This window comes from Trypanosoma equiperdum (genome assembly GCF_001457755.1).
Source record: "Trypanosoma equiperdum strain OVI genome assembly, contig: ctg_420, whole genome shotgun sequence".
Classification (NCBI taxonomy): Eukaryota; Euglenozoa; class Kinetoplastea; order Trypanosomatida; family Trypanosomatidae; genus Trypanosoma; species Trypanosoma equiperdum.
In genome coordinates this window covers 8,538-33,596 of record NW_027124333.1, presented here as the reverse complement: position 1 = coordinate 33,596, position 25,059 = coordinate 8,538, and the positions used below count along the sequence as shown (strand labels likewise).

General features: G+C 49.7%; 7 protein-coding genes across 7 annotated transcripts; all 7 read right to left on the bottom strand.

Annotated features, from left to right (window-relative positions):
- Window positions 1-264: 264 nt before the first annotated feature.
- TEOVI_000179700 (Cytoplasmic dynein 2 heavy chain (DYNC2H1), putative) lies at window positions 265-12,993 on the bottom strand (the record flags this gene model as incomplete). Its single annotated transcript, XM_067224978.1, has 1 exon — window positions 265-12,993. One exon carries the CDS (start codon window positions 12,991-12,993, stop codon window positions 265-267), a length of 12,729 nt encoding a protein of 4,242 aa, XP_067081079.1.
- An 858-nt stretch (window positions 12,994-13,851) lies between these two features.
- On the bottom strand, window positions 13,852-14,934 carry TEOVI_000179600 (paraflagellar rod component, putative; the record flags this gene model as incomplete). The annotated part of the gene is made up of 1 exon (XM_067224977.1): window positions 13,852-14,934. One exon carries the CDS (start codon window positions 14,932-14,934, stop codon window positions 13,852-13,854), a length of 1,083 nt encoding a protein of 360 aa, XP_067081078.1.
- A 309-nt stretch (window positions 14,935-15,243) lies between these two features.
- On the bottom strand, window positions 15,244-16,809 carry TEOVI_000179500 (oligomeric golgi complex component 8, putative; the record flags this gene model as incomplete). Its single annotated transcript, XM_067224976.1, has 1 exon — window positions 15,244-16,809. One exon carries the CDS (start codon window positions 16,807-16,809, stop codon window positions 15,244-15,246), a length of 1,566 nt encoding a protein of 521 aa, XP_067081077.1.
- Window positions 16,810-18,083: 1,274 nt separating this feature from the next.
- Window positions 18,084-18,617, bottom strand: TEOVI_000179400 (uncharacterized protein; the record flags this gene model as incomplete). Its single annotated transcript, XM_067224975.1, has 1 exon — window positions 18,084-18,617. One exon carries the CDS (start codon window positions 18,615-18,617, stop codon window positions 18,084-18,086), a length of 534 nt encoding a protein of 177 aa, XP_067081076.1.
- A 330-nt stretch (window positions 18,618-18,947) lies between these two features.
- TEOVI_000179300 (uncharacterized protein) lies at window positions 18,948-19,463 on the bottom strand (the record flags this gene model as incomplete). The annotated part of the gene is made up of 1 exon (XM_067224974.1): window positions 18,948-19,463. One exon carries the CDS (start codon window positions 19,461-19,463, stop codon window positions 18,948-18,950), a length of 516 nt encoding a protein of 171 aa, XP_067081075.1.
- A 1,166-nt stretch (window positions 19,464-20,629) lies between these two features.
- On the bottom strand, window positions 20,630-22,816 carry TEOVI_000179200 (Low-affinity phosphate transporter, putative; the record flags this gene model as incomplete). The annotated part of the gene is made up of 1 exon (XM_067224973.1): window positions 20,630-22,816. One exon carries the CDS (start codon window positions 22,814-22,816, stop codon window positions 20,630-20,632), a length of 2,187 nt encoding a protein of 728 aa, XP_067081074.1.
- A 140-nt stretch (window positions 22,817-22,956) lies between these two features.
- Window positions 22,957-23,937, bottom strand: TEOVI_000179100 (U5 snRNP-specific 40 kDa protein; the record flags this gene model as incomplete). The annotated part of the gene is made up of 1 exon (XM_067224972.1): window positions 22,957-23,937. The coding sequence occupies one exon, from the start codon at window positions 23,935-23,937 to the stop codon at window positions 22,957-22,959; it is 981 nt and encodes a 326-aa protein (XP_067081073.1).
- Window positions 23,938-25,059: the final 1,122 nt, after the last annotated feature.

The window sequence follows — 25,059 nt, the reverse complement described above, 5'->3', positions numbered from 1 at the left end:
GTTTCCACAGTTTCTTTACTTCGTTTTATTCTTTTTTCAAGTTTGTATAGAGTGGGAAGAGTCCTTCCGGAGGAAGTCAATTACAAACCCCACACACATTCACAAAAGGGGAAATTGAAGTGGTGCCTCTTAAATGATACATTCTACACAAAAATCTAAACGTATAACGGCGAAAAAGAAAAAACATTCTGAGCCGCACTTTGTCTTTGCCAAAACCCAGAAAAAATTAAAAAAACACGACATAAAGCAGCGCACCCCGCACAACTAAACAGCGAGAGCGCACACACAAGCTGCCCCCATAAGTTGCCAGTAGTCCGTTTCCTTTTCAGTAGGCACTTCAATTGAAAGGACATAGTTTGAGCTTGCACCGAGAGACGATATGACACCCGCGCGAATCACCGTTCGATAAAGTGGTATACGCTGCCATCCCTCCCCCGTGCGGTGGTGAGGTTCCGGCAAGAAGTGAACAACTGGCAGTGTTGCGTACGGCTCCCCAGGCAATGAGTCCGTCATGACGCCGCTTGCCGCATCCCACCTCCAGGAGTCGGTGTGAATGCCGTGAACATAGCAACCACGTAGAGGTCCCTCATCAATTTCAGAGGGTTCCCTGCTAATAACTTCGAACCGAAATCCCAACTTGTCGACTGATACCCCTTCGGCGCGAGAAAAGGCTTGAAAGACACCGGTCATGAACGCACTTGGGTTAAAGAGGCCACCAATCCAGAAGCTATTGGGTTCACCCTTCCGCAACCACGTACGGATAAAATCGACGCGCGCTAAAAAGTCACGGTACCAAGCACCTAAAGGTTTCAGGGAGACGTAACCCACAGCGCTCCACAGTTGTGGAACTCGGTCCGTGAGGAACGATTCATGCATAGCGTCCAGATCCGTTGAAAGAACGGTTAGACCCTGCAGTGCCTTCTGAAGATCGTGCAGCGACTTCCGCATCGTTTGAATTAACTTGTTGTACTTCACTAGCTCGTGCGTCAGAACAGTGGACATGGAGTTAGGCAGTCCACTTTCTAGTGTCGTAAAGCTCCGTGGGCCAGCCTCCTCACGTGTGAGAATTTCCGGTAATGTGGCCTCAAATTCTTCACATTTCCGCTTCACTTCCTCTTCAGGTGTTAAAGCATTACCCCCATCGCCATCACCCTTATGTGCACCACCCCCACCTACCAACCGCGGTTGGATGGAGGTGACGGTGTTCAATAAATACTGCGAGACCTGCAGCTGATAACGTAGGTTCGCATTCGTGTGCATGCCGAACACCTCCGGCTCGTCTACCAAGGACATTTTTTGGATGTGATCCATGAAACCCTCAAGTCTAACCGCATCAGGAGCGTAATACAGACCGCTTGGGCTAAACTTGAAATCGGCCTGCATGATGCCAGGGCAAATGTATCGTCGAAGAATGGTCTGCAACGTACCGCGGTCAAGAGGATCAGTCACACGACCCCCGTAATTGATCTGCCCAATAATATACTCGAGTGACTCCCACGGGATAACGTCCTGTTCTTCAAAGAAGAGCCGCAGCCATTGCTTCGACACATGGAAATCGGTGTCGTTCCATTCATACTTCACGTTCCACCCGAGTGGACCGAACTTGCGGCGCTCCAACACAACCGAGTGGAAGAAACAAAGACCATACAACAACTTTTTGAAGGCAAAATCTTTGGAGAACTCACCCATTGTTTGGCCTTCGCTGAAAACGTTGAACTCCTCCTCCGTAATTTCACCAAAGCACCGAACCATATTCGCTTTGAGGCCGGTTGGGGGTTCATTTGTCAGCTTAACGCTGTTTTGAAGCACAAACACAGGGAAGAAATCCGTCGGCATCGAAGTCAACCACAGACGGAAGTTGGGGTGGAGTGTATCTCCTGATTGGAGTAGAAGAGCCACCTGCTGCTCCAACTCGGGCATGAACGTTTTGGACAAGTGACAGTTTTGCAGAAGGGCCCAATCACCTTCCTTTTTGCACGACGCAATTAGCCTCTTTGCGTTCTCCCCTTGACCCTGACCTAACGAAACATACTGCAGTTTCTGCTCCTGGCTTTGTGCAAACGCCTGAAGGGCACCCATGGGGTCGGCTCCCTGAGATAAGATAAACACTATCGGTACTGTCGGGGAACTATCAGCAAGTGCCACCTCCAGGTTGAACGGTGGAGGCTCTACAAATCTTTGGCCCATTGCCTTGCTCACGTAATCTATCACGGAGAAGAAAAGCTTCTCTTCACGGAAGCAACGGATAAGCAAGATGCGGCGGAAAGGATTAAGCGTCTGCCCCCATTTTCCAGGGAGTTCTGCCCCTTGCGGTGACTCGGACAAAATAAAATTTTTCCATAACTCACCATTTTCAAGGAGGTCTTTGCCAAGTTCACTGAAGCAATGGACATGGACGAAGAGAGCGTTGGCAAGTTCCCATTGTTGCCTGGTGAGATATGACAATTCCTCGGGTAATGGTGGCAGTTCATTGGGTACAAAGGCAGACGCACGAACCAAATACTGCCACTCGTCATCTGGTAGTCTCCTGCCGTGCCGCTCAATAGCAGTACATATGAGAAGCGACAAAATGATCTTGTCCTTGTTGAAAAGACCACGGCACACCTGCTCGTACGTGGCTACAGTTAACCTCGAAACAATTTTTTCAAGGTGTGCTTGCAGTACCACTGGGTCCTCCTCCGAAAAGTCATCCGGTTTCCCTGTAACACGCACCTCATTTTGCACAAGTTTCACAAAGAACTGCAACGAATATTGGTACATAGGATCAATGCGGGAAATATCTGCCAGCACGAAGAACAGCACTGAGGCACGGGCAGCGACGTCGCGGTAACGGTCACGCGTCGATGTGATGATTGTCATTTTTTCGTTGGCCTCCTTCTGATTTTCACTGAGGACCTTCGCATTGGACTGGGCAGATTTAAGCTCTGCTATAAGATCACTGTCGTCAAGAATATTACCCTGAGTAGACTTCAATTTCCCAAGGATAGTCTCTTCAATAATCTTCAGCTTCTTTTGCCCAAGTGAAATGCTTTGAATGATGTGATTCTTCTCCTCCTCCAACTCACGCTTCTCTATAGCAACCACCTCTCCAAGCAACTGGTCCTCCAAGCCGTCAATGGTAACGGTGAAATTGAGTAGCGCGACGCGAGTGCTGATATCTGGCAAGTAATGCGGGTTCGGAAACTTTGTGCAAATAAAGAATCGGAAATTTGGATTGTAGTCAATGGGGCCAGTGTTGGGTGTCAGTCGAATCTGTGGGACGCCACCCTCTGACGCGAAAATACGCCGCGAAAGCAGTGGGTCCAATGCGGGGTCAAGCGTCTCTCCAACATCATCCAAAATAACGATGCCACCAAGGCGAATTTGTGTTTCTAAAGTACGCATCCAGGTTGGTTCGGTTAGTTTGATTACCTTGACAGAGGGCACGGGTTTTGCCAAACCCTTTGCACCACCACTACCCAGCACACCGCTAGGACTTGTTCCTCCTCCCCCTCCTCCAGTCCCCGGTGTGGCGTACTGCTGCAGTAGCCACTTCACACCCTGTTCTTGTGGATCAATGAAAAGCGGCCAGCGCCGTGGTGCCGTTGAGAGAGACGCAATTATAGCATTCTCCGTTGAGCTCTCGTCTGTGGGAAGACCATTAATTTGCCAAGTTAGAATATCCATGGGATCACCCAAAGTGTTGGGCAAGCTAAAGTCCGCAGCATCGAAGCCGCGCTGTGCCAGTTTTTCCACCCAAATGCGAACCAGACGCTTACGGAAACGTGGAGTAAAAACACCAAAGTAGGCGGCACATGCGCTCGCCATAAACATCTGTAACGGTAAGGCTTCCAAGCGCTTCTTCAGTTGATTAATGTTCTCTTCCCACCGGGCGCCCTCACTCTTCAGAGAATTAGACAGGCTCTCCGCATTCTCAAGTCGCCTGATGCACACCTTCAAACCTTCTTCCAGATCATTTTTCCGCTTGAGGGACTTCTCGTAGTTCTTTTGCAGCTCCACGAGTTCTTGTTCAACGCCCCGAAGCGTCTCCTGAGCAGATAGAAGTTTCGCGTTCGTTTCGGAAAGATGCCTCTCCGCTTCCGCCGCGGCTTCACGCATGGGCGCCACCTCCTTCACAACCTTGGAGTACTCATTTACAGCATGCACCCACAAACAAAGATTTCCGCAAGTCTGAGAACCCTTCTGGGAGCATATCTCTGCTGTGAATTCCTCATCGTTTACGTACTTCTGCATTTTCTGCAAGATAGCTGGTTTCACGTTGTCTGTGGGATAGCTGCGAATCATATCGAGGAGCTGACGGTACGACAAAAATTCGCGTGCGCCTTTCCAGTCGGTGTTTCCCGACCATGCACCACCGAAGTCTTTCGGATCAAACATCACCATGCAAGCCTGTGCCGTCTTCAGAACTGCTGAAGGTGGGTTCGCAAAGGAGCGCAGCTCATTTAAGTCGCTGGCCTGAATGGTGTCTAGCGCAGCCTTAGCCCTGTCAATGATAGGCTTGGCCTCGGCAAGACGAGCATTAGCTTCGTTAGCGATTTTCGAGGCATGCCTCTGCTGGTCAGCAGCACTGTCCTGCTGGGCGCGCACTTGAACCTGCACCTCACTTGCCCGCGCCTGCCTCACAGATAGATCAGCAACGACCTCTTCAGTCTCCTTTGACGCCTTCTCCAGCAGCGGTCTTTTTGTCTCAATCTCGACGCGCATTTTGGCAATTGTCTCGTCGGTCTCCTTCATCTTCTCCTTTCCGTTGATAACACGAGAAAGCTGTTCCTCCAATAACTTGCGTTGTGTGGTGTACAGATCCTTGTAAAAATCAATGAACTCCAAATATGAGGTGGGAGTAATGTAGTAGCGCCGTCGCAATTCCTCCCAGTACTCGTGCGCCACCTCAATCACTGCCGTATGAATATCTACACAGAGTGGGGCCAATACGGGTAGAAGTTCGTTCGAGATGCCATCTTCTTCGTCGTCAAACAGTTGTTGTGCCACACCAAGAAGCGCCTCGTGCGGCCATTCATCAAACCAATCTATGGCGCAGCAATTAGTGAGAGATGGGAACTGGCGGCAACGGGCACGGAATGTGTCTCCAACGGGGCTCATGCAAAGGACGATGTGCGTGTTGTCCCGGACACGTGAAATGAAAAAGTTGTAGACGTCGTCCCGATCTACGAAACCGCGCTGTTGCGCAGCTTCCAGACATGCATTGACACGTTTCTCGCGCTCTTCAGCCGTGAAAAGTGACGGAACCTCGCCCGAGTTTAGCATACTGTTCACGTCCTCCAGCATTCCCTCGTGTACGATTTGGTTGTCGGAGAGCAGAAACACCGTAGGCTTGCAATTCACACCGGTGGTAGTATACAGCTCAAGAAGGAACTCATGAAATTCATTCATAGAGTAACCCTTTCCAACGGAAATCTCAACTGTTTGCCGTCCAGCAATATACGCAGCAAGTCGTGTTAGCGACCGCTTGCCAGAGCCACCAACACCCACCAACAGCGCGTTACCACGGGGCTGCCGCAGGATCCTGATGATGCGCACTAAATGCTCACAGTGATCCTTGAAGAAAACTAGATTCAACGACGACGCCCCTCCTCCCGAGCCGCCTTCGTCCTCTTCACCACCACCCCCAGACGAAGCCCCAATACCACTTCCAGTCAAAAACGTGTTATAGTCATCCTGATACTCCTCAAAAAGACTGGGAAGTTTGCTAACATCCGGTAACTCCTCGTATACTCTCTCTGATGCACCAATGCGCAGAAAATCACCCCAGACGAGTGGCTTGTTCTCGAAGTAATCAGCATACACGTGATTTCCAGGTACGAGACGCGTCATCGTCTCCATCATGAGCTCCTCCGTAAAACATTGACGATCTTCCTTCGTTGCCAAGCGATCGAAAAAACAGCGCAACATCTCATGAATCCAAAGCCGTGTGATAGACAACCGTGTTTTGCAGACACGTTGAGTCACCTGCGTGACACCCTGAAATACCTTGGCCAGATCACGCAGGTTGAACGTGTAGTGAGGTGTAGCTGGCTTGGGCCTCATTGCATCACGTACCTTATTGAATATATCAACACTAGCCGCGACAAGTGGTTTAGCCATCTCCCGTACTTCCATACTGAAGTTCCTCGCCTGGAAGCACCCATGCAAAATTGAGTGGAAGACACGTTTCATGGACTCATCGCTCAGGGTAGGTATATGCAGTAGATGGAAGAGACGCGTCAGCCGCGCCGTGATGGGATTCCGACCGCCCTCCGGAGGGCCACATGCGGCTACAACAGTCACATCCTGCACGTGTTTCCAGAAACCGGCTATCTTACGGTCATAAAAACCTCCATTACCCATTACCTGTCGCAGCAGTTCAATGGGTGGCGAGGCGCCAAACGTCTCGAGTGCTGGCATGTTGAGGTCATCAATGAAAAGTACCACTTTCCGTCCAGGAGGAGCACCAAGGATGTTCTTGCGCTTCTGTTTCAACTTCGACTCAATCAGTTCCTGCGTTCGTTCAGACGATGTCTGGGCGGAGAACTGGAAAACGATAACTGACAACATCAGCTCTTCCTTATGGCGGCTGAGGTGATCCATAAGGATCACGGTTTTGCCGACACCTGTCTGGCCGTTGAAGAGTAGCGGCTTGCCATATTGAATCAATGTGTTTGCGATCGCGCTGTACCGCATGGTGTCCACAGTGGGAACGAGTATATCAAAGAAGGGAATCTTCGGGTCGTACTTAAACTCCACCATACGACTTTCCCAAGGCACAAAGAGTCGCGTGCCGTAGTCAATAGTGTAATCGTATACAGAACCACTATTAGGGAAGCGAACCACTGACTCCAATAAATTACGAACAAATGTGTCAAACAGGTCCATTGAAGCCACATCCACGTTCCCACCAATTGACCATACAAAAGAGAAGGCAAACAGGATGCCACAAAGTTCGTTGCGCTCTTTGAAAACTTTGGAGTCATGTTGGAGCTTTGCCTCACATCGTGGGTCGGGCATAAGCTGAACGTTATTGCATTTAATTAAGGCTGTAAAGAGATCGCACATTGACTGCACCACATTCACCATGCCACCCGAAATCAGAACCTTCTGCATTGCGAGCCAATCAAGCCCTTTCTGCACATGGGCATCGAACAGGGAAACTATGAACTCACGGCACTGTGGTTCCCCACCAGCCTCAGCCAGTTTGGATTCGGACCAGTGACGCACCACGGCACTCCAATGAAGATCTGTGGTGTCAAGGTAAACCATACCGCACCTTGACACGGTAGCGGGAGACGCCACTGCCAGATCGGCAACCTCGAACAACATATGAATGGTATCAGGAAGTTTAATGCGCTCACCACTGTCAAGACAAAGAAGCTTGGAGTCATCCAAAACGGAGTTTAATGACTCCACCCAAAGTGTATCGACAGGTCCGTCAAAAACAATCCACCGGTGATCTTTGTTAACCTCAGACTCACGGACACAGTTCTTCGCAATCACTGACAGAACGCCGTCTCGCCACTCGTTAGTATTTACGTCTAAAAGACCGTACAGCTCATGCATCATCACAGATTTGGGATTCATGATAAACTGATGCACTGGTCGTGCCATGGGGTTGCTTGATTCCGCCTCGGACATTGACGTAAGCGCCTCTGATATACACGTGCGTATCTCTGTCTTCCCTGTCCCCGTGACACCAACCAACATAACACCATGGCGAACAATCAACGTTTCATAGAACTGAATGCCTTTTGTTACCCACGTATCGAGTGCCACCAACTTATTCCCATCAATACTTTTCTGCATGGCAGGTAGCAATTCCTCATACTGCCGTTCGGGGAAGTGGACCCCAGGGAAAAGATCTTGCATAATACCACGAAACAGCGGGAGATCTTCCGCGACAAACTTCGGGACGTTTGAATCATTACAGGCAACAATCAAAGTAAGATCCTCCTCCACATCCGGCTGCGACCTCTTCAGGTCACCGGCCATTACAAGAATGGACTTGAGCGCACGCATACCGAAATCGTAGTGGTCTTGGGGAGACAGTTGCTCCGAACTAAGCTTGTACAGTTGCGTAATTTTAAGAGAAAGATCCTTCGCATTTTTGAAGCCTTCCGAATACAGGATCACTTCTGCGATCATGCGGAAGTCAGGTGTCATGACGGCCACTGGACGGAAGAGTATCTTCAGGTTATCAGGAAGCTCAGTACGTCCTGCATAACCGGGGTTCATGGTAACAAAAGCACCATAGGTGGGGCGCACACGAACATTCGGTGTACCCTGGAACGTGAATGTCTCCAGTCCATTCTGCAGCGCAAGCTTGATTTCAAATAGCTGTGAGGCAATCACGGATAGCACCTCTATATTGATTCGATTAAACTCATCAAGGCACGTCCATGCTCCCGTCTGAATGAGGCCTGAGAAGAATTTTTCCATCATCTTGTACGTTACACCATCGGAGCAGTTGTACACGATACACTGGCGTGCCAAATTCTTTGCTAAGTCCTTCACAGTCTCTGTTTTCCCTGTGCCAGCGGGGCCCGCAGGAGCTGCTCCCAACTGCAGCTTGAGTGCACCTGTTACAGTCATGTAAATGCGATCCGTAAGAGGGGTAATGACTAGACGCCCCTGAGCTCCCAGGTATTCGTACCCGTAAACAAAACGTGAGTTGTTCTGCCTTATAAAGCAATTACCATACCCGTCCGTATCTTGCTCCCAATACACGCGGAGTTGCTTCGTCCACCCAAATTCTTTGACGTCTAGCACATTGCTTTCATACATCTCGTCCACCAAGTCGCGTCCATGAACATCAATCGTAATAAGTGTGGAAAGAAGAATACGCTGCACCTTCGACAATTTCCTCGCTGTGAGACCGGCAAGGCTCTCCAAAGCTTTGTAGTTTGCTTCCTTGAAACGACTCATCGCCTCCGCAGGGTTTTCACTTGTGAGTGCCTCTTCCACCCCACGCGTCCACAGCAATTGTTCCATGATCAGAACAAGCTGCACTGCATGCTGAAACATCCATGACTCGCGGTCACCACGCTGCTCGTAGTCAGTGAGACAGGTGTTAGCATGCTTGCGAAGTGTAGAGAACATCTCCCGCTCCAACATATCGATCCACACCTCCACTGGCCCACGCGCCTTGATGCTCTTGTTCACTAACTCAACACGCTCCCCCTCCATCGACACAAGATGAGTGATATCATTCGTCTCCGTGAAGGATAATGTTTTAATACCGTCAAACATCTTCAGCATATGTGGCATGATCAACTCAGGCGACTTGACCTTAGCAAAAATGTCGAGCATATCGTCGTTGCTTAGGAAGTAGAACCGAGGGAATGCACAGCGTTTTTCTTCCAGCTTTCGCTCTAGACTTGCCAAAACTTTCTCTAATTCCTTAATATTCCCTTCGAGATCGTACTTGAGCGTTTTCGTATTCTGTTGCTCACCGGTCTCCACTGGGGCGTTGATGAGGAGCCCGCGATAGGCGGTGGGCATATCATGCGCCTTCCGCATTAGGTCGCGGTAAAAGCGGTCAACTTTTTCGAAACGTTTGGCATCGTCCTTCCACTGCGAACGAATTTCTGCGGAGGAAAAAATGTTTTCTAGGTAGATCCAGTGCCGCTGCAGCTCCACCCAACGGTCCAACGTCTCCTGCATGTACCGAAGTCGATTTTCCCAACGGTCCACCTGTGCGCGGAGAACACCCTGACAGCACCTACTCGAGCCTATACTTGACATCGCAATAACTGAGTCATCCAGCAGAGCCATCACATCCTCAACCGAAGAACCGACAAGAACGTAGACGTCCTTAAGCTCTTTATGATTGTGAAACTGAAATTCTACAGGTGGCTTCGGGCCCCCGCCATTCCAGAGAGCATTGACCTTGTCGATCTGTTGCTGCAGTTTGTCCTCCTCAGTTGCAGCCGCGCTAATCGCGACGATCTCATCCTTGAACTTAACGACTTCATTCGAGTGGAGCATGCCAAGGGTGAACTGATTGTTCCAATCAGCAATGGTCTTTGAGACACCATTATCGTCCTTCAACGGTCCTACGGCATTGGATACTTTTGTGATATGCTCCAACTTCATCTTTGGGTTCGTCAGGGCCTGTAAAATGGGTAAAAGAATGCGCCATGCTTCCACTTTTGATTTTAATTTGTTTACCGCACTATTTCCAGGTAACTTTGTAGACACCTGCTTGACAGTCATCACATACTTTTGAACAGTTTCCTGCACCTCCTGCACATTGAGCTGATCGAACGGTATTGGCCCGTACGATTCCACGAACTCATCCCACTCTCGCATCCCGACCCACAACCGCGCCTTGATATTCACATCATTCAACATATCTGACATTGTCTCTACGACTGTCTCTTCGGCCCCAATTGCAATTTGGTATTGCCGAAGCTTTTTCTCCCTTGCGGCAATTCTTTCGGCCTCAGCCTGCAAATCGGTAATAAAATGAATCACCTCATCCATATCCGCGTTTGCATCGGCAATAACAGGCTGCCCAGCTCGATTATACACGTCCTCAATGGACCGTCGAAGCTCATCAAGCTGCTCATCCACATTCCGAATGAAGTACCGCTGTTGAGAATCTTTTGCGTCCTCTACGATTTGCATCTGCGTACGCAACTTCTCAAACTGCGGACGAGTCCCGCTTCGGTATGTCTCCTCAAGGTCCTCCTCAATTTCAACCTTTTCATCCTGCAGCAAAGTGAAAAACTCGCGGACGAAGTCGTAAGACGCTGCCAGAGTATCAAAACGGGCTTCAAGTGCCTTGTTGTATGCAAGATATTCCACGTAATGCTCCACTGTCTTTGGCTGGGCTGCCAGATAGGTATTGCAACTTTGCAGATCCGCAAGCAGCAATTCGTTCTGTTGGTGCGCAATGACAGGAAGAAGACGGTGAAATGTCTCCAGGCAAACGACGGGGCTCGGTGTAAAGAAGTCCCGTAACTCCTCGGTGTAGACTGTAAACAGTGCCACGTCCTTCGAGCTTGGTATCTTCGTTGATATGGCGTCGCTCTGCGACTTGTAGAGAGCCAGGCGCTCACGGAAGAACTCCAGGTTCTGGGTACGTTTCTGGATGCTATCAGCGTCCAGACTGCTATTCTCCACGTACATATCTCTGAAGCACTGGAAGCTATTCACATATTCCTCCACGTCGCCGAACGCCCTTGTGATTCCATAACGAACGGATGTCATGTGCTGTTTATATGCCTCCTCTGAGACGATCATTTCACCAACGGCAGGGCCAGAGAGGACCTCCTTTTGGGAGTCATGAGCGGCGTTTTCAGTGAATACCTTGAACGCATCCATCGTCAAGAGCCGGGGTACAGCACTCAGTGTTTTTATGTAATCTTCCACCACGTCCTCCACACATTCAGTTATGTGGGCAAGTGACGGTGTAATCTCAATGGATTGGCTGTCCTCCCTGTAAACAACATTGAGGCTAAGAATAGGGCCGGTAAATGGTCCTGTCGGCTTTGGTGCCTCAGCCTTGTGTCCTTCCTGCCGCTTTCCCCTCCAGGAATTCTTGTTAAGAGGTGATGTTACCGAATCTTGCTGTTTGTCTGGCCTCGGGTACTGAAAGTCGCGATCTACATCCTCAACCGCTGTTGCGGCAAGCTTTGTTAGACAGTTCACGATTATGTAATCACAAAGACGAATAAACGCAGTGATGCGCTGACAGACAGCCTTCTTCTGTGACATTTCAATGTAAGTAGGCTTCTGTTGTGTTCCCAATTCCCGCACGTCAATGAGTTTCTTCTTTTTCTTTTCATCCTCTGCGTGGAGGGCACTAATACTCTCCCGCTCTATTTGTGCTGCCAACATCGCCGCCTTCGCGGCGCGCTCAACGGTGTCGCGAATGTTTTTAATCATTTTGTCAAGTCGGTTGCGCTGAAAGTTGAGGTGCGCTGCAAGTGTTGCGCACAGAGCCTCCAACGTGCGCGTCTCTGTCGCGGGAGGGTGGATTCTGCTGCTGTTGACAAAATTAAGACAGATACGCTGCACAGTTTGTAGGGCAGCAGACAGTTGAGGATGGACGTGAAAAAGGTTCTTCGTGAGAAAAGTTTTGCAGTTCGACATAGCGTGGTTGCGCACAAGGCCACGCCACAACAGAAAACTCTTCCACTTCTTGTATTCACGGAAAACGTCTAGTTCCCTCAGTTGATTGAAAACACGGCAATCCCGTTCCCATGTGTGTAACTCAATAAACTCAGCCTCATGGCCAGAGAATTTAGTCACACCGGCTGCGGAAACTGTGTAATAATGAGACGGGTCAACATCCCTATGCGACACTACCTGCAAATCGTAGGGATTGTAGGGACTGCGTATCCCACGAGGGCGCATCACAAGATATGTGAACTCATTCGGTGCGTTTGATCGCAACTTCGTAAACCGTGGAATCGGCCCCACGTTCTCATTTGGCGCGGAATTATTTGCATCTCCTATATTTTTTTGCCCCTCTCTGCCTTCATTACCCTCATTTTCGCCGTATGATGGCGAACCCGAGGTTGATGATTGCAAAGTACCCTTTAGTGGATCAAGCCGCCCAGGTCGAGAGCGGTGCCGCTTCGTCGGTACCCTCACCTCTTTCCCCTCAAGCGCCACGGCGGCGAAATGCTCCTTCAGCTCTTCTTCACCACATACCGGGGGGCGGTATAGCTGCAGTGTGCCGTGCTTCGTCGTCCGTCCGTCATGGCCTGCGCCATCGCCACTGTGGTGGGAGAAGGCGGCATCACTGTGACACCGTTTACGTGCGTTGGTGGAAAGCGGTTGAAGATCACGCACAAGACGATTGGGAATGCCAAGTAGTGGTCCACTTGATATGCCGTCGCTGTACAATTGCATAGCTAGTGGGTTACTGGTCCCACGCAAATCAAACACATCCCGTGCAACATGGTTTGGATTGCGGTGTACGATTTCTTTCTTCTGTACTTGCGGCATTGGCTGATGCCGCCCCGCCTTCCCGTCGTCTGCACCGGTGCCCATAGCCGAGTTTATCGCCCCTTCGGCCACTTCACTTCTATTGTGTTTTTTAAAGCTTCCAATCTTCCTTTGTCCTTACGCTCTCTCTCTCTCTTTCGAAGCTCCCTTGAACCTTTGTGACTAATCCAGCGCCTCCGGCCCTTTTTTCAGTCTTGTTTGAGCTGTTTGCCCAACGGGAACAGCAAATTTACTTGGCACAGGTATATGGGTAATATGTGCCGTAAGAGGCACAAGGGGACAAAAAAGAATACGGCGTCGTCGGGAGGAGTGGTGACAGTCGGTTGAAACTTGGAAAACGGCACGAAGAAAACAAACCCTGTAGAACCAACAGATTGCATATGAAGTGTGCGAGTGGCCACAACAGCGTTGTTGCACATTGTCAAAGAGGCACACAAGCAAAAAAAAAAGAAAACTAGTGGAGGAAAAGTCAAACAAACACGCCTAACACAATTTAAAAAAAAAAACATCAAGGCTGATTGTAATCAAACATACAAACGGATACGCACACATAAATTCCGACGCACATAAGACTCATATATACATGCAAAAGCCGAGAGGGCCACCGCTTCTACGTGCAAGGAAGAGATTCAGGAAAAAAAAAAGGGATACAGAGACAGTGATGGAAGCACGCTCTCACGCTTTGGCTGTGGAAAAGAATTGCAATGGCAAGGATATCCAGATCAGGCCCCGCAATACATATGCCTCCACGTTCCACGCGACGGCCTTCACCAAGCAACTCACACAAGTGACGAGACATGCCAATTTGTACATTTGCTTACACATGCTTGACTCCAAAACCGAGGCTACTTTTTTTTGTTCTAGCTTTCTTTCGTGGAGGGGAAAAATTAGTGGGTTCACAGGTCACCTTCTGTTTCTGCGCTCTGAGATGGCCCTAGCCTTTTTCTCCTCTTCTGCGGCAAGTATCGCTTCCTTTTCGTCAAACTCCAAGTTTATAACCTCCATACGACCTGTTTCCTCACGCTGTTGGAGATACCGGCACTCCGCGCTGAAGGCAAGATCCACAGCCTCGTAATTAGATACGTCGATGGGATGTTGAACTGAGTCCATAAGACCTGATGTCGGGTTACGGCAGATAACGTTCTTCTCAACAAGGTCACGCTGCGCGGCCTGACCCAACATCAGGTAATAGAAAGCTATTTCCTGCTCCGATTCTGTTTCACTTCGTATAATGTCGCATCGGTGCTTTAGTGGAGCATACAAACGAACATCCAACGGAACCTTTTCGAATGTCATGCTCTCTCCAGCAGATGGACCCCTGTACTTATTTTTCCCCCTAATCGCACGGATTAAGAAGTCCTCCATGTAATCCGTTTGTTCCATTCTGCACATCTCAAGAAAGGGCATCGACTCACTCGCCCACTCGTCCTCAACCTGCTTTCGACCCAGTTGCTCCTGTCGAAAGAAGTCAAGCACTTTGAACATCGGGTTGTCTCGAAAAGGTGCAACCATGCGGCGAAAGAACAAAGATTCAACGTGGTTAATGTCTCCCCGAGCGAGTGTCTCACGATGCAGAATAAGCTCAAGTGGGGACGGCTTCATTTTACGCATGCCCCTCGATTCAATATCCCGCTCGCGGTGCGCCGCAGAAAGTTTAAGAAGTTCCCCATCGATTTCCGTGCAGTCCAAATCCATGTCTTCTCCCCTCCTTAGAGTGGCAGATCTACTGTCGGCGGTACTGCTGCAGTAGTTACTGAGGTCATCTTCGTCAAAATCGTATACGAGCGGGACAATTGGCGGCAAACGCCCAGATATACGGTTTTTTACGGCGTTGTACTCACATTTTGCCATGTAGTACGCGAACTGCCCATCTTCAGCACGCTCCACAGAAACACGATCCACAACCTCATGCGACATGGTGAGAATAGTGCTCACCTGGGCATAACTACTGGGTTTGTTCTTATATGTATAGAACTTAGTCTTCATCTTCTGTTATAAATATATATATTCTGTTTTTCGACTGATTGCTGCTTGTAACTGTTGATCCTTAGGCGACTAAAGGAGAGAATTCCCTTAAGGCTAGTATGCCTTTTACGAAAGGAGAAGTGTATAGAATTGCATGCTTGTATACGTGTGGTTATGTGGACTCACGGCCCGCCAACGTCTGTGCTCCCTTGCCAAAGGGACGGTCAGACGCCTTCAACGGCAAAGAATACCACACAGATAAAGGGAAAGAAGGAAATATCAAATCAACAAGCCCCCTCCGGGTGTGCGCACACGCATTCAACCGACCGTTCACGAATGTTTCTCCCTCGTTTCAAGGAACTGCTCGCTACCGTGAGCGACACCAACATCGTTGATTGGGGGTGCATTCTGCGAGAGAGTGATGTCCGGGGACGGACAGCAATGAGGTACGTGCCGGGTCGCATCTCGTGACGGTTTATTTTCATGGGAAAGCAAACCACGCAGGCCCTCCACGCTATATTGCATAGTCATGGCCAACTGCTGCTGCGCCTCGTCACCCAGAAGCTCTCGGACACAGACCAGGACGTGTGTATAAAATTCGTGCACAAACGCATGGACAAAAAGTAAATATGCATGCTTCTCAGCTCCCTCCACTGCCATAAGGATGTCTCTGTCACGTGACAAGTCCCTCGCTATAATCTGCATTAACTCCTCCACCTTTGCGACACAAAAAGACTCTACGCCAGGCACAACACATTTACGAATCGAATTGAACGCAGTCAGTATCCCATTCAGTGCATATGCAAGTGGCAGCCACTGCAAAAGGACCACAGGTGGTGACGACGTGATACCCGGCACCACTTCCACCTCACTATTTATCTGCAACGCTTGTCGCTGGGCGTCTGTTGGAGGCCGCCAAGAGAACGTTGCCATGGATGCGGAGTAGGACTGTGTGGCAAGGGAAAGCTGCTCGGCGAAAAGAGACTTCACTCGGCTCGAAACTGCCTCGCTAATGAGGCCAAACATGTCCATGTGCACCAGCGCTGCAGCACTCGCGCAGTTATTGTACTGCTCAATAACAGATGCAAGCTCGGAGCCGTTGGCAATCCTCTCCAGACAGGCGCGGAGGCGCTCGAGGAACACAAAAGACCTCGCGTGGCACCACCCGACCAACTCACTACATGAGCCTCCATCTACCTCGCCAGAGAAGCAGGCAGTATACTGAAGGACCACCTCAGCAACGTGGACCTTGAATGTTGTTAGATAGCGAAATATACGCGAGTACGGGGCACCGCTACGCTCAGCTTCGTGCATGTGACCGTCGATGTACTCTCCCCTTTTTAGCAAGAACAGTTGCCGGATGTACGTCTCTTCCACACCGAGCCTCCGGAGAAAAGTGGTCAACTTTAGTGCGGAGGCAACTGTCAACTGCTCCGCTAGTCGAGGAAGAATTTGCTCCTCTAAGGCCTGTTGGAGCGCGATGAGCACTTCAGCCTCAACGCAGTGAAGGAACTCCACATTTTCGATGGGCTGAGAAGACCGCCTAACGTGCTCCAACACCACCAGTGCTTCGTGATACATCTCATTCCGAATGCACTCCTGTAAAACTGAAGGGGCCTCCAAGAAAGCTAACAACTTTTGGTGCTGCTCCACAGTGCCCAGGGCCACTTGCCTCTCCTTGCGCCATAATTGCCCTACGCGGCTCATGGCCTGACTAAGCGCCTGCAACTTCGTGAGAGAGTCGCCGAGGCGCGTCGCGCACGAAAGCGCAGCATCTGAAGCGGTGGCAACCTTGACGTTCACCTCTTGTGTGCACGACATCAGCGGGTAGTTTTGTACCATTGCCTCAACAATGCTACTGCGGATGCGTGACTCCTCACTCACCTCAAGTTCCATTGGAGCCAGTGGCCTTTTTTTTTTCCTAGCCGAAACCTTCTACTTGAATAGCAACAGGACAAACGCACAGGAAAAAGAAAATCCACGCCACTAAGTAAGTGCTTGAGCGCCTGCAACAGAGCGTGCTTATATAACAAGAAACTGCGCAATACCGAAACGGTATGATGGCACCACCAGTGACCCTGTGCACAACCATACCCATCCGCTCCCCCGGTGAAGGATGCTTGCACGTCGAATTTGTGCAAAACAAAAAAAACGGCGAGAGCTCGTCCAGCAAGAGGCAACAGATCCAACAAGTATAAATTAAGAAGTTGCGGAGAGAACGAGGAAACACACATAAGTCGGACCGACGAACAGAAAACGCCGACCCAGTGCTTCACCGCACGCTGGTGTGATTAATCAAAAAATACTACCCCCTCCCCACAATCCAGCATGCACAGCCGTCACAGGTGCAGCCGTACAGTGATGTAAATACGGGCTTTCACCGCATTGTGCAAACAGGCGTCACACTGAAGGAAGAGGGAGAAGTGTAAAAAGAGAAGGAGGAAAATAACGGTGGTGGCGATGATGCAGGATTTCATTCCACGGACCGTCTGTTTGTTTGCTTTTTTCATATTTGTGTACGCCTCAAAGGAAAAACAATGAAATAAAAGCCAGGAAGATCTGACTACCCCGCGGCCGCAAGCGCCACCCCGTAGGCCGAGAACTGAAAATAAATAATTACAGTGAATGTAGAGTACAAGGCACGGCATGAAAAAACAAAAAAGGAAAGATGCAAACAATAAATATCAAAAAAAAACAGAGCTATATTACACAACACCACCCACTGATGTGGTCCATACACGGAACGGGAAACGTAGTTGTGAGCCCGCATTCAGCAACCTGATTCCTCATGTCAGCTTCCACTTTAGCCACTTTAATATCTTTATTGCACGCACACGAGGCACCTCCGCCACCGGCACCGACCGGTGGCCCCACCAACGGCATCCCCTTCGACGGCCCTTCCACGGGACTCAACACTTCAGGAATTGCCTGCTCAAAGACAGTTAAGGCGTCGGTGGCAGTACTTCTGAAGCTGGGACTTGGCTCTTCTCTCACACCAACGCATACGTACGGTAACCGACACGACCGCAGAGGCACTTGACGTCCACAGTCAGGGGGCAAGGTAACATTTTCAGACACGTGTTGTACCTTCGTCCCGTCAATGGTTGAGCTTGCACAGCAGTAAGTGGACTCTTCTCCATTTCCTGCGGAAATACCCTCTCGGGGGTGCCTCAAAAGATAGTACTCCGGCAGCTCCAGGCGCAAAGTGCTTGCGCGGGGCGCGGGTCGCTCCCACTGACAAATGCAAGCTCCGCCACAGGCAAACTATCCCATAGTCGGGCAATCCTTGTCGGGGTACCCACTGCTTCTCGTTTTTTAGCATTGGGGTTCATCCTCCTTTTCCCACGACGGGGAATAGTAACATTTTGGAAACAAAGGATGGAGGGTGTACTAGTCGTTGGCACTTGGTCCTTTCTGTGACCAGTTGAGAGCGGTCTATGGGACGCATTGCGCTTCAGAACCGACGCCAGCGGCGGAAACTGAACGATTTGGAGTGTGAGATTTGTGAGGGATGCCGCTGCCGAGGAAGGTGGAACGATCTCACCGCCTTCAGTGCACAACGCTGCGGTAGATAACTTCGGCCACCGGAACACCCCTTTGCAGGCCTCAACGACGTCCAATGCCGTCCCATCCGACAGGACTTGGATTCCAAGTGCCTCGTCGTCTGTCATCCCACTGCATTTTACCCAAACCTTCACCGACATAGGAAAAGAGCAAAGTCTTCTACATAATCATTCGTGGCAAAATTGAATACAAGAAGCGGTGCAATAGTCGCCCAGAAACCATATACAAACATAGAGAAGAAACCACTGAAAGGACAATACAAATGCAAATTACATAGTGACTCCGTCAGCTTGTAATTCCAAAAAAGGGAAAGACGGGCTTCCTTCCTCTCAGACAAAGGCGGGGGCGTGCGGTCCGCAGTGTCGGTAGCTGTCAACACTTTACGATCTAAACACACCCTTTGTAGCTTAGCTAATTTCCCGCCTTTCCGCCGGGTACTTCCGCGGAAAGGGAGTCAATTAGAGGAATTTTCAGTCGTTGTTTGTGCGTGGACACTGCATGTCGTTAGCGATGTACGAGCCCCGGAGCCTTTTAGGCATGACACGAATGTTCGGCGTCTCCAGCGCATCGGCCGTCACCGTCACCTCCATGATGTCATCTTTGTGCCCCTTCTGCAAGGCACGCAACGCGGCCATATGAGGAATCGGTGTAACAAAAAATGGGAACTCGACATCATGGTCTCCAACGCGTGGGGTGTCGTACACAGTAAATCCCTTAAGAATTACAATATCATCCCTTTCGATGAAAGAAGCAGCGGAGGCCCACTCATCGTAGAAAAAAACGTGCACGCACGTCTCGCCTGGCATCCCCTTGTACTCTGTATCAAGCAGCTGCCCACTAATGTCAAACACACGCCCGGAAAGAAGTTCCCTAGGCCTTGGAGCCCGTACCGTGTCCGCACGGCATATAAGCGTCTTAACATCGTGAGGCTCTCCACGCGGCAGCCTCGACAAATCAGCGAGTGTTACATACAGCTCTAGGTTCATGTAGACGGTGGCAGCGCTCAACACAACCCACCGCCCTTTTGCCCCCCGACGTTGGCCTTCTACACTCAAAGCACCGAATCCTAGAAAGGGTCTGCTAGACGTGAAACCACTGGAACGAGAGGGGAGCCGCAGTAGAAAGAATCAAAGCGGCCGAATAGCACGTGATAGCGACAATAACGTTATGATTCCAGAAAAAAAACACTTGAGGCAAGAACACGGTGGAAAGGTGGGTGGACGGGCAAGCGCAACAAAAACCTTGTACGAAAGCAGGAAAATAAGTGGAAAGAAAGCGGAGGATGATGCCACAGGGTGGAGGTATACAAGGTACAAGTGGAGACAATACGAGACTTGCTTTCGGTTTCTCTCCGCACCGCAAAATCTTTGTGGTTGAGAAATAACAAAAACCAACGAGGGTAAAACGTAATGGAGCAAGTGTGCCTACCAATAAATAATACCTGAACCGCGCGACAAAGTACACAAAAAGGGGAATGCGGTAGTGATTAGCAACACGATACGAATAAGCTCAGGGCATGGACTGCACTGTGACCGTTCCTCCCCCACCCTCCCTACCATTGCGCCAACCCCACTCCCTTTCTCTACCGCTCTGTAACGAAGCGAAAACAACCTCTTATTCACCACGAAAAACATAAACGCACACGTAAGAACCATGAACTTGCGTCAGCATGAGCATGTACATCGTCCACCCCAGTGGAAAGTGTTGGCATCCGCCATATACTTGCCGATTTCCCGCAGTTTCATTTTCCTGTTCCCATCACATACCTTCCTAAACCCACACACGCTACGCACAAGCGCTCATATGGTATTTAACGTTTCGACCTCTTGCCCTGCCTCCCTGTGCATACCATGACCAATATCCACCAGACTTCTCTCCCCGTCCCCCCCCCCTGACTGCGGCACTGGGCGCTACCTGGAAGGAGACATCCCTCTGCCAAAACTGGGAAGTTGAAAGATTAGGTTTCTCGATATATGTAAAAAAAAAGGCAACGAAAACGAAAACGGCACAAAAAGCACGGAGGACGTAGAGATAATAACAATAATGACAGCACGACGAAACCGCAGTCCAGCTCCTGTACCCTTCTGTCGATGCGAACGGAACAAGACAACTGGCAACCAAACAATACCCCAATAAACCACCACGACCACAGCTACGGTTTGCCTTCAAACACAACATATGTAAATGGAACCATCCATGTGACAAAACAGATGAACAGCAAGAATGTAATGATGGTTCCACAGAAGAGGAAGTCTTTCGCTTTGAGATACGGGCGGCCGCGCGAGTCCTCCGCAAGCAGCGAGTTGACATTGGGAAAGGAGCTGATGGGAAATGCCATGGCACCAGAACACATGAGTGCACTAAGAAACACAAGGGTGAAAGGAGACACCGCAAAAACTCCCTCCTCCTTGGGTAGCACCAAGCCAATCTTAAGAATCATCGGGAGAAGTATCATAGCTGCCACGGTATGAGAAACGAATGTCGTCACGACCCCTACCACAAGAATCAGAGACACTAGTGTTGTGTACGGTGGCTGTGATACCAGCGTGTCGTGCAAACTGTCGGCAATGATGTCTAGCATCTTCGAATCCCTTGCGCAAAGGCCGAGCATGTTTCCTCCAGCCAACAGAAACATGAGATGCCATGAGAGTGTGTTAAAATCCTCCTTAGCCAATATACCAATCCCAAAAAAAACTACGATGGGTATTAAGGCAACCACACCAGTGTCTCCAAACAGCAAATTAGGCGGCAGCACCCACAGTACGACAGTAATGAGTGACACCATTACCACAACAACTTGATCCGCAAGTCTCACTTCCTTGTTCCCCTCTGTGTTAACCACTTGCAGAGGAATGCTCGACACGTTCTTGAAGGGTTTCCACACGAGCAAAATGATAGCCCACGATGCAACCACACCAACCAACACGAGAGGGAGCGCAACGGTGACCCACGACAAAAAGGACACATCATGGAAACTTAGCACGGACAGCGCTACAGCATTTTGAGGCGAGGCTATGGGCGACAGCATCCCACCAATGTCGCAGGCGAAAGCTAAACCAAGTAAGATGGCATGCGGGGCCTCCGTATCTTCTGGAAATTCCCACAGCGTTGGTCGTATCACACCAAGAACCAAAAGAGGAGCGGCGATATTAGATACGAATGCACACAAGACGCTGCTACACAGCATTACACCCAGCAAATACATCGAAGGACGGTGAGCAGTGAGACGGTAAAGTGCGCCGGCGGCGTAAACCTCCAAGTGTGTGCGGCCCAGTGCCTTTCCAATAGTTAGACCGCCAAGCACAAGTATCTGAACGTGATCCATCATTCTGCTAAGGATAATGCGGGATGCAACAGTTGTGCTGGCGACTCGATGTGTTGCCGGGTCAGTAATTATTCCAAGCGGTACGGCTATAATGGGAATGAGCATGGCAGTGCAGAAGAAAGGAATAGCCTCCGTTATCCACAACGAGATTATAACACCAAACAGTGCCACACAATTATGTGCCGACGGGTGACTCTCTAATATTGGGAAAAACATCAGAATCCAGAAGAGAGCAGCCGAGAGAAAGACAAAACGCCACTTCGCATGGTAGGTCTGGTTTATGGTAATGTTTTTAAATTGGACCAGAGCCTCTCCAAACTTACGCTCGTAGTCAGCATCAACATCAGTCATAAAAACATGAAGGCGAGGAAGTGATCTACCAATCTGCGAACGGCTAATCTCTGCTTCAATGGAGATGGTGAAGTCCCCCTCATTTCGACGGTACTTTCGAAGCTTCTTCGCTGATTTACGTATGGCTTCCAGGTTCAACTCGGCAAAATGTTGCAGCATGTGCGCACTCGAGTGCCACTCAAGAAACCTAGCCCTTGGTGTATCCTCTTCAATTTCCTGCTTCTGCGAATCACCAATGAGCTTCAAGAAACATTTCTTAAACTTGGAGACAAAGCCCTCACGCTGTTCCACCACTATCTCATTCATCATTGAGTTCTCAGTTGAACTCTCGAAGGCGATAGAGGGCCCCTCCCTTGGCGAGTTTAGTTTCTCACGATGCACACGCTTCCTGTTGAACATCCAGGGTAGCTTGGATGGCACAGCGGGAAGTTGAGGATCCTGTTCAAGGAGCTCATCATGGCACCGATGAAGTTCTTCCAGAAGCTCTTTAAACAGCCCCCCGGCGCGTTCAAGTTCCTCACCTATAATTCGAAACAGTTCTTCGCTAAACTCGACTCCTGTCAACGGGGAACTGTGTATGAACTTTTTCAGCCGTTTGTAATTTACATAGAAATCCTTCCACTGCTCCACCTCCTCCTCTATAAGCCGCTTTCCGAACTTCATGGCGTGCCTGCACTGTCGGGACTAAAAATAAGAAGGGAACAGGAAGAGCAGAGGGAAAGGTACCAAGAGGACCTAAAGTCAATATGCATGCACAGCAATATAGTTCACAGTGAACGAAGGGCCGGTACAGAATGGTTTTATTAAATTCGCTGTAATATTACCTCGGTCTCAGCCGAGCTTACAGCATAGCCATCCCCAATGAATGCGGCACACTGTGCCGGCTCCCGTCGGTGACGCCCAGGGAGTATTGTTCTGATACCATCAAGCGTCGGGGCACTAAGATACACAACACGACCATCGCTCACGGGAACTAGAGCTGCACCGCTAGTTGCCCAATCACAGCGTAAAAGAGTCTTTGTGTCGCCTTGGTGGAATTCTCCCCTGTGAATCAAACGGTCCTCTGTGGTGAGTGAAAAGGGCAGCGCATTCCACAAAGCAAGGGAGTCATCCATGCCGTACGACACCGCCAAGGAAGCATCTTCCTTCACCGATACAGAGGTCACGACACCACGGTGTCCCTGAAAACAATAGAGGCTTTTAAATGTCCGCGTATCAAAGCAACGAATGTTCCCAAGAACATCACCAACAAGCAATGAAGTGGCCGCTGCGGCAACAGATGTAATGGGAACCCGCAGGTTCACTGACACAACAGGATTCCTTACCGCAAGACTGCTAAGAACCAAATAGCCATCATCGCCACCGTAGGCAACAAGATCGCTCTCCCACGCCGAAAGTGCGTTAATAACCGGCCAATTTACCGACTTGCCACGACTGGGGAGACGCGAAAGTGACTGCACTTCCGTGGAGGCTTCGATATCCCATACGCCAACCCGTCCATTACCTTGAGCCGTACAAAGTCGCGTGCTGGAAGGGAAACAGGCCGCAACGATAGCCGGTCCCTCACTAGATATCCTGCTGACATGAGAGGGATCACTGTTAGAATGGGAAGTATCGTGTTTCCATAACAGACCCAATCCTTTTGCGTCGCACGTCGCGAACACACCATGACTGCTAGCAGCAATCGAAAGCACATGGTCCCGGTGTCCGGAAAGATACCAGATTCCCCCCCTTTCGTGGTCAGCGTCAAGCTGTCTCACCACCGCGAGAGACATCCTTTCCATCTATCCTACGTGGTGTACGTTCGGAATTGCGGGCGGTTCGGTGCGCATTCCAGGAAAGAAATTTAAATAGGAAAATAGAAAAAATAACAGAATCTAATGCAAGCGTCCCCACATTTTAGTTGCATCTGGAAAGCTGGTTGCACGTGAAAGGCGAAACTGTACAGTACCTAAAAACGTAATTAACGGAACATGTTCAACGTTGTTATCCAGGGTAGCAAAGAGAAAGTTGTTGGCTGCCACTACATTTTACACCTAGGTTCAAACCACAAGCAGATTCCCACCCCATCCCCTCTAGTTGGATCGTCAACTTCAGAAAACTGAACGTTCAATCCACCCCCCTGCGTCCGCATAAACATGAAAAGGCAATAAGTATCTTAGCGTTTCCTTCAGGTGGGTTTTCCATTAGCAAACACGGGAAGTTAAACCGAGTTCCACTAAGGTCCAAACCCCCTACATCAAGAAGTCGCTAACCCTGCCTTCCATCCCGATATACATACATATAGGCATATATGTATAGCATTTTTATAAATAAATGCGTGACTACTTGATCTCTTCGTAGTGAACTCCACCGCAACATATAGGTCTTCCGCCTCCTAAGACAAGTTTTGAAACACAGAGCAGTACGGAAACGATCCGGGAACCTGGGGTATCTAATCGTTGTAGATCACTCCATCCTGACAGGTGTTTGGCGAAAGGGAAAGAAAAGGTACGCCTTGCGAAGGCAAAGACTTAAATTATGTGGAGCCCCTGCTGCCAAGGACATACAAATGCATACGCGCACACAGTCAACTGACTGTTGCGAAACACAAACGCGTCACTCTGAGGGTCTGGTCACGCAGCGTGAGTGGTACTCAAACGTTGAAGTGTCGAGAAAAGTAACATTGAATGCCAAAAAGATCGATTACAACGAGGGGAAATGAACAAGGAAAGATGTGTGCGAGCACCTTGCTCACAACTGCGGCGCACGATTGGGAACATAGGTGGCCAACCAGGTTTCAGCGCGAATAATGAAAGTGTTTTAAAAAAAAGAGAGGAGTTCTGCATTCAGTTCTTCCACAAAACGTACCGACAAAGCATGAACACACCTAAGCAGGGAGCAAAGCGATTTTATTGCTGTCGTTT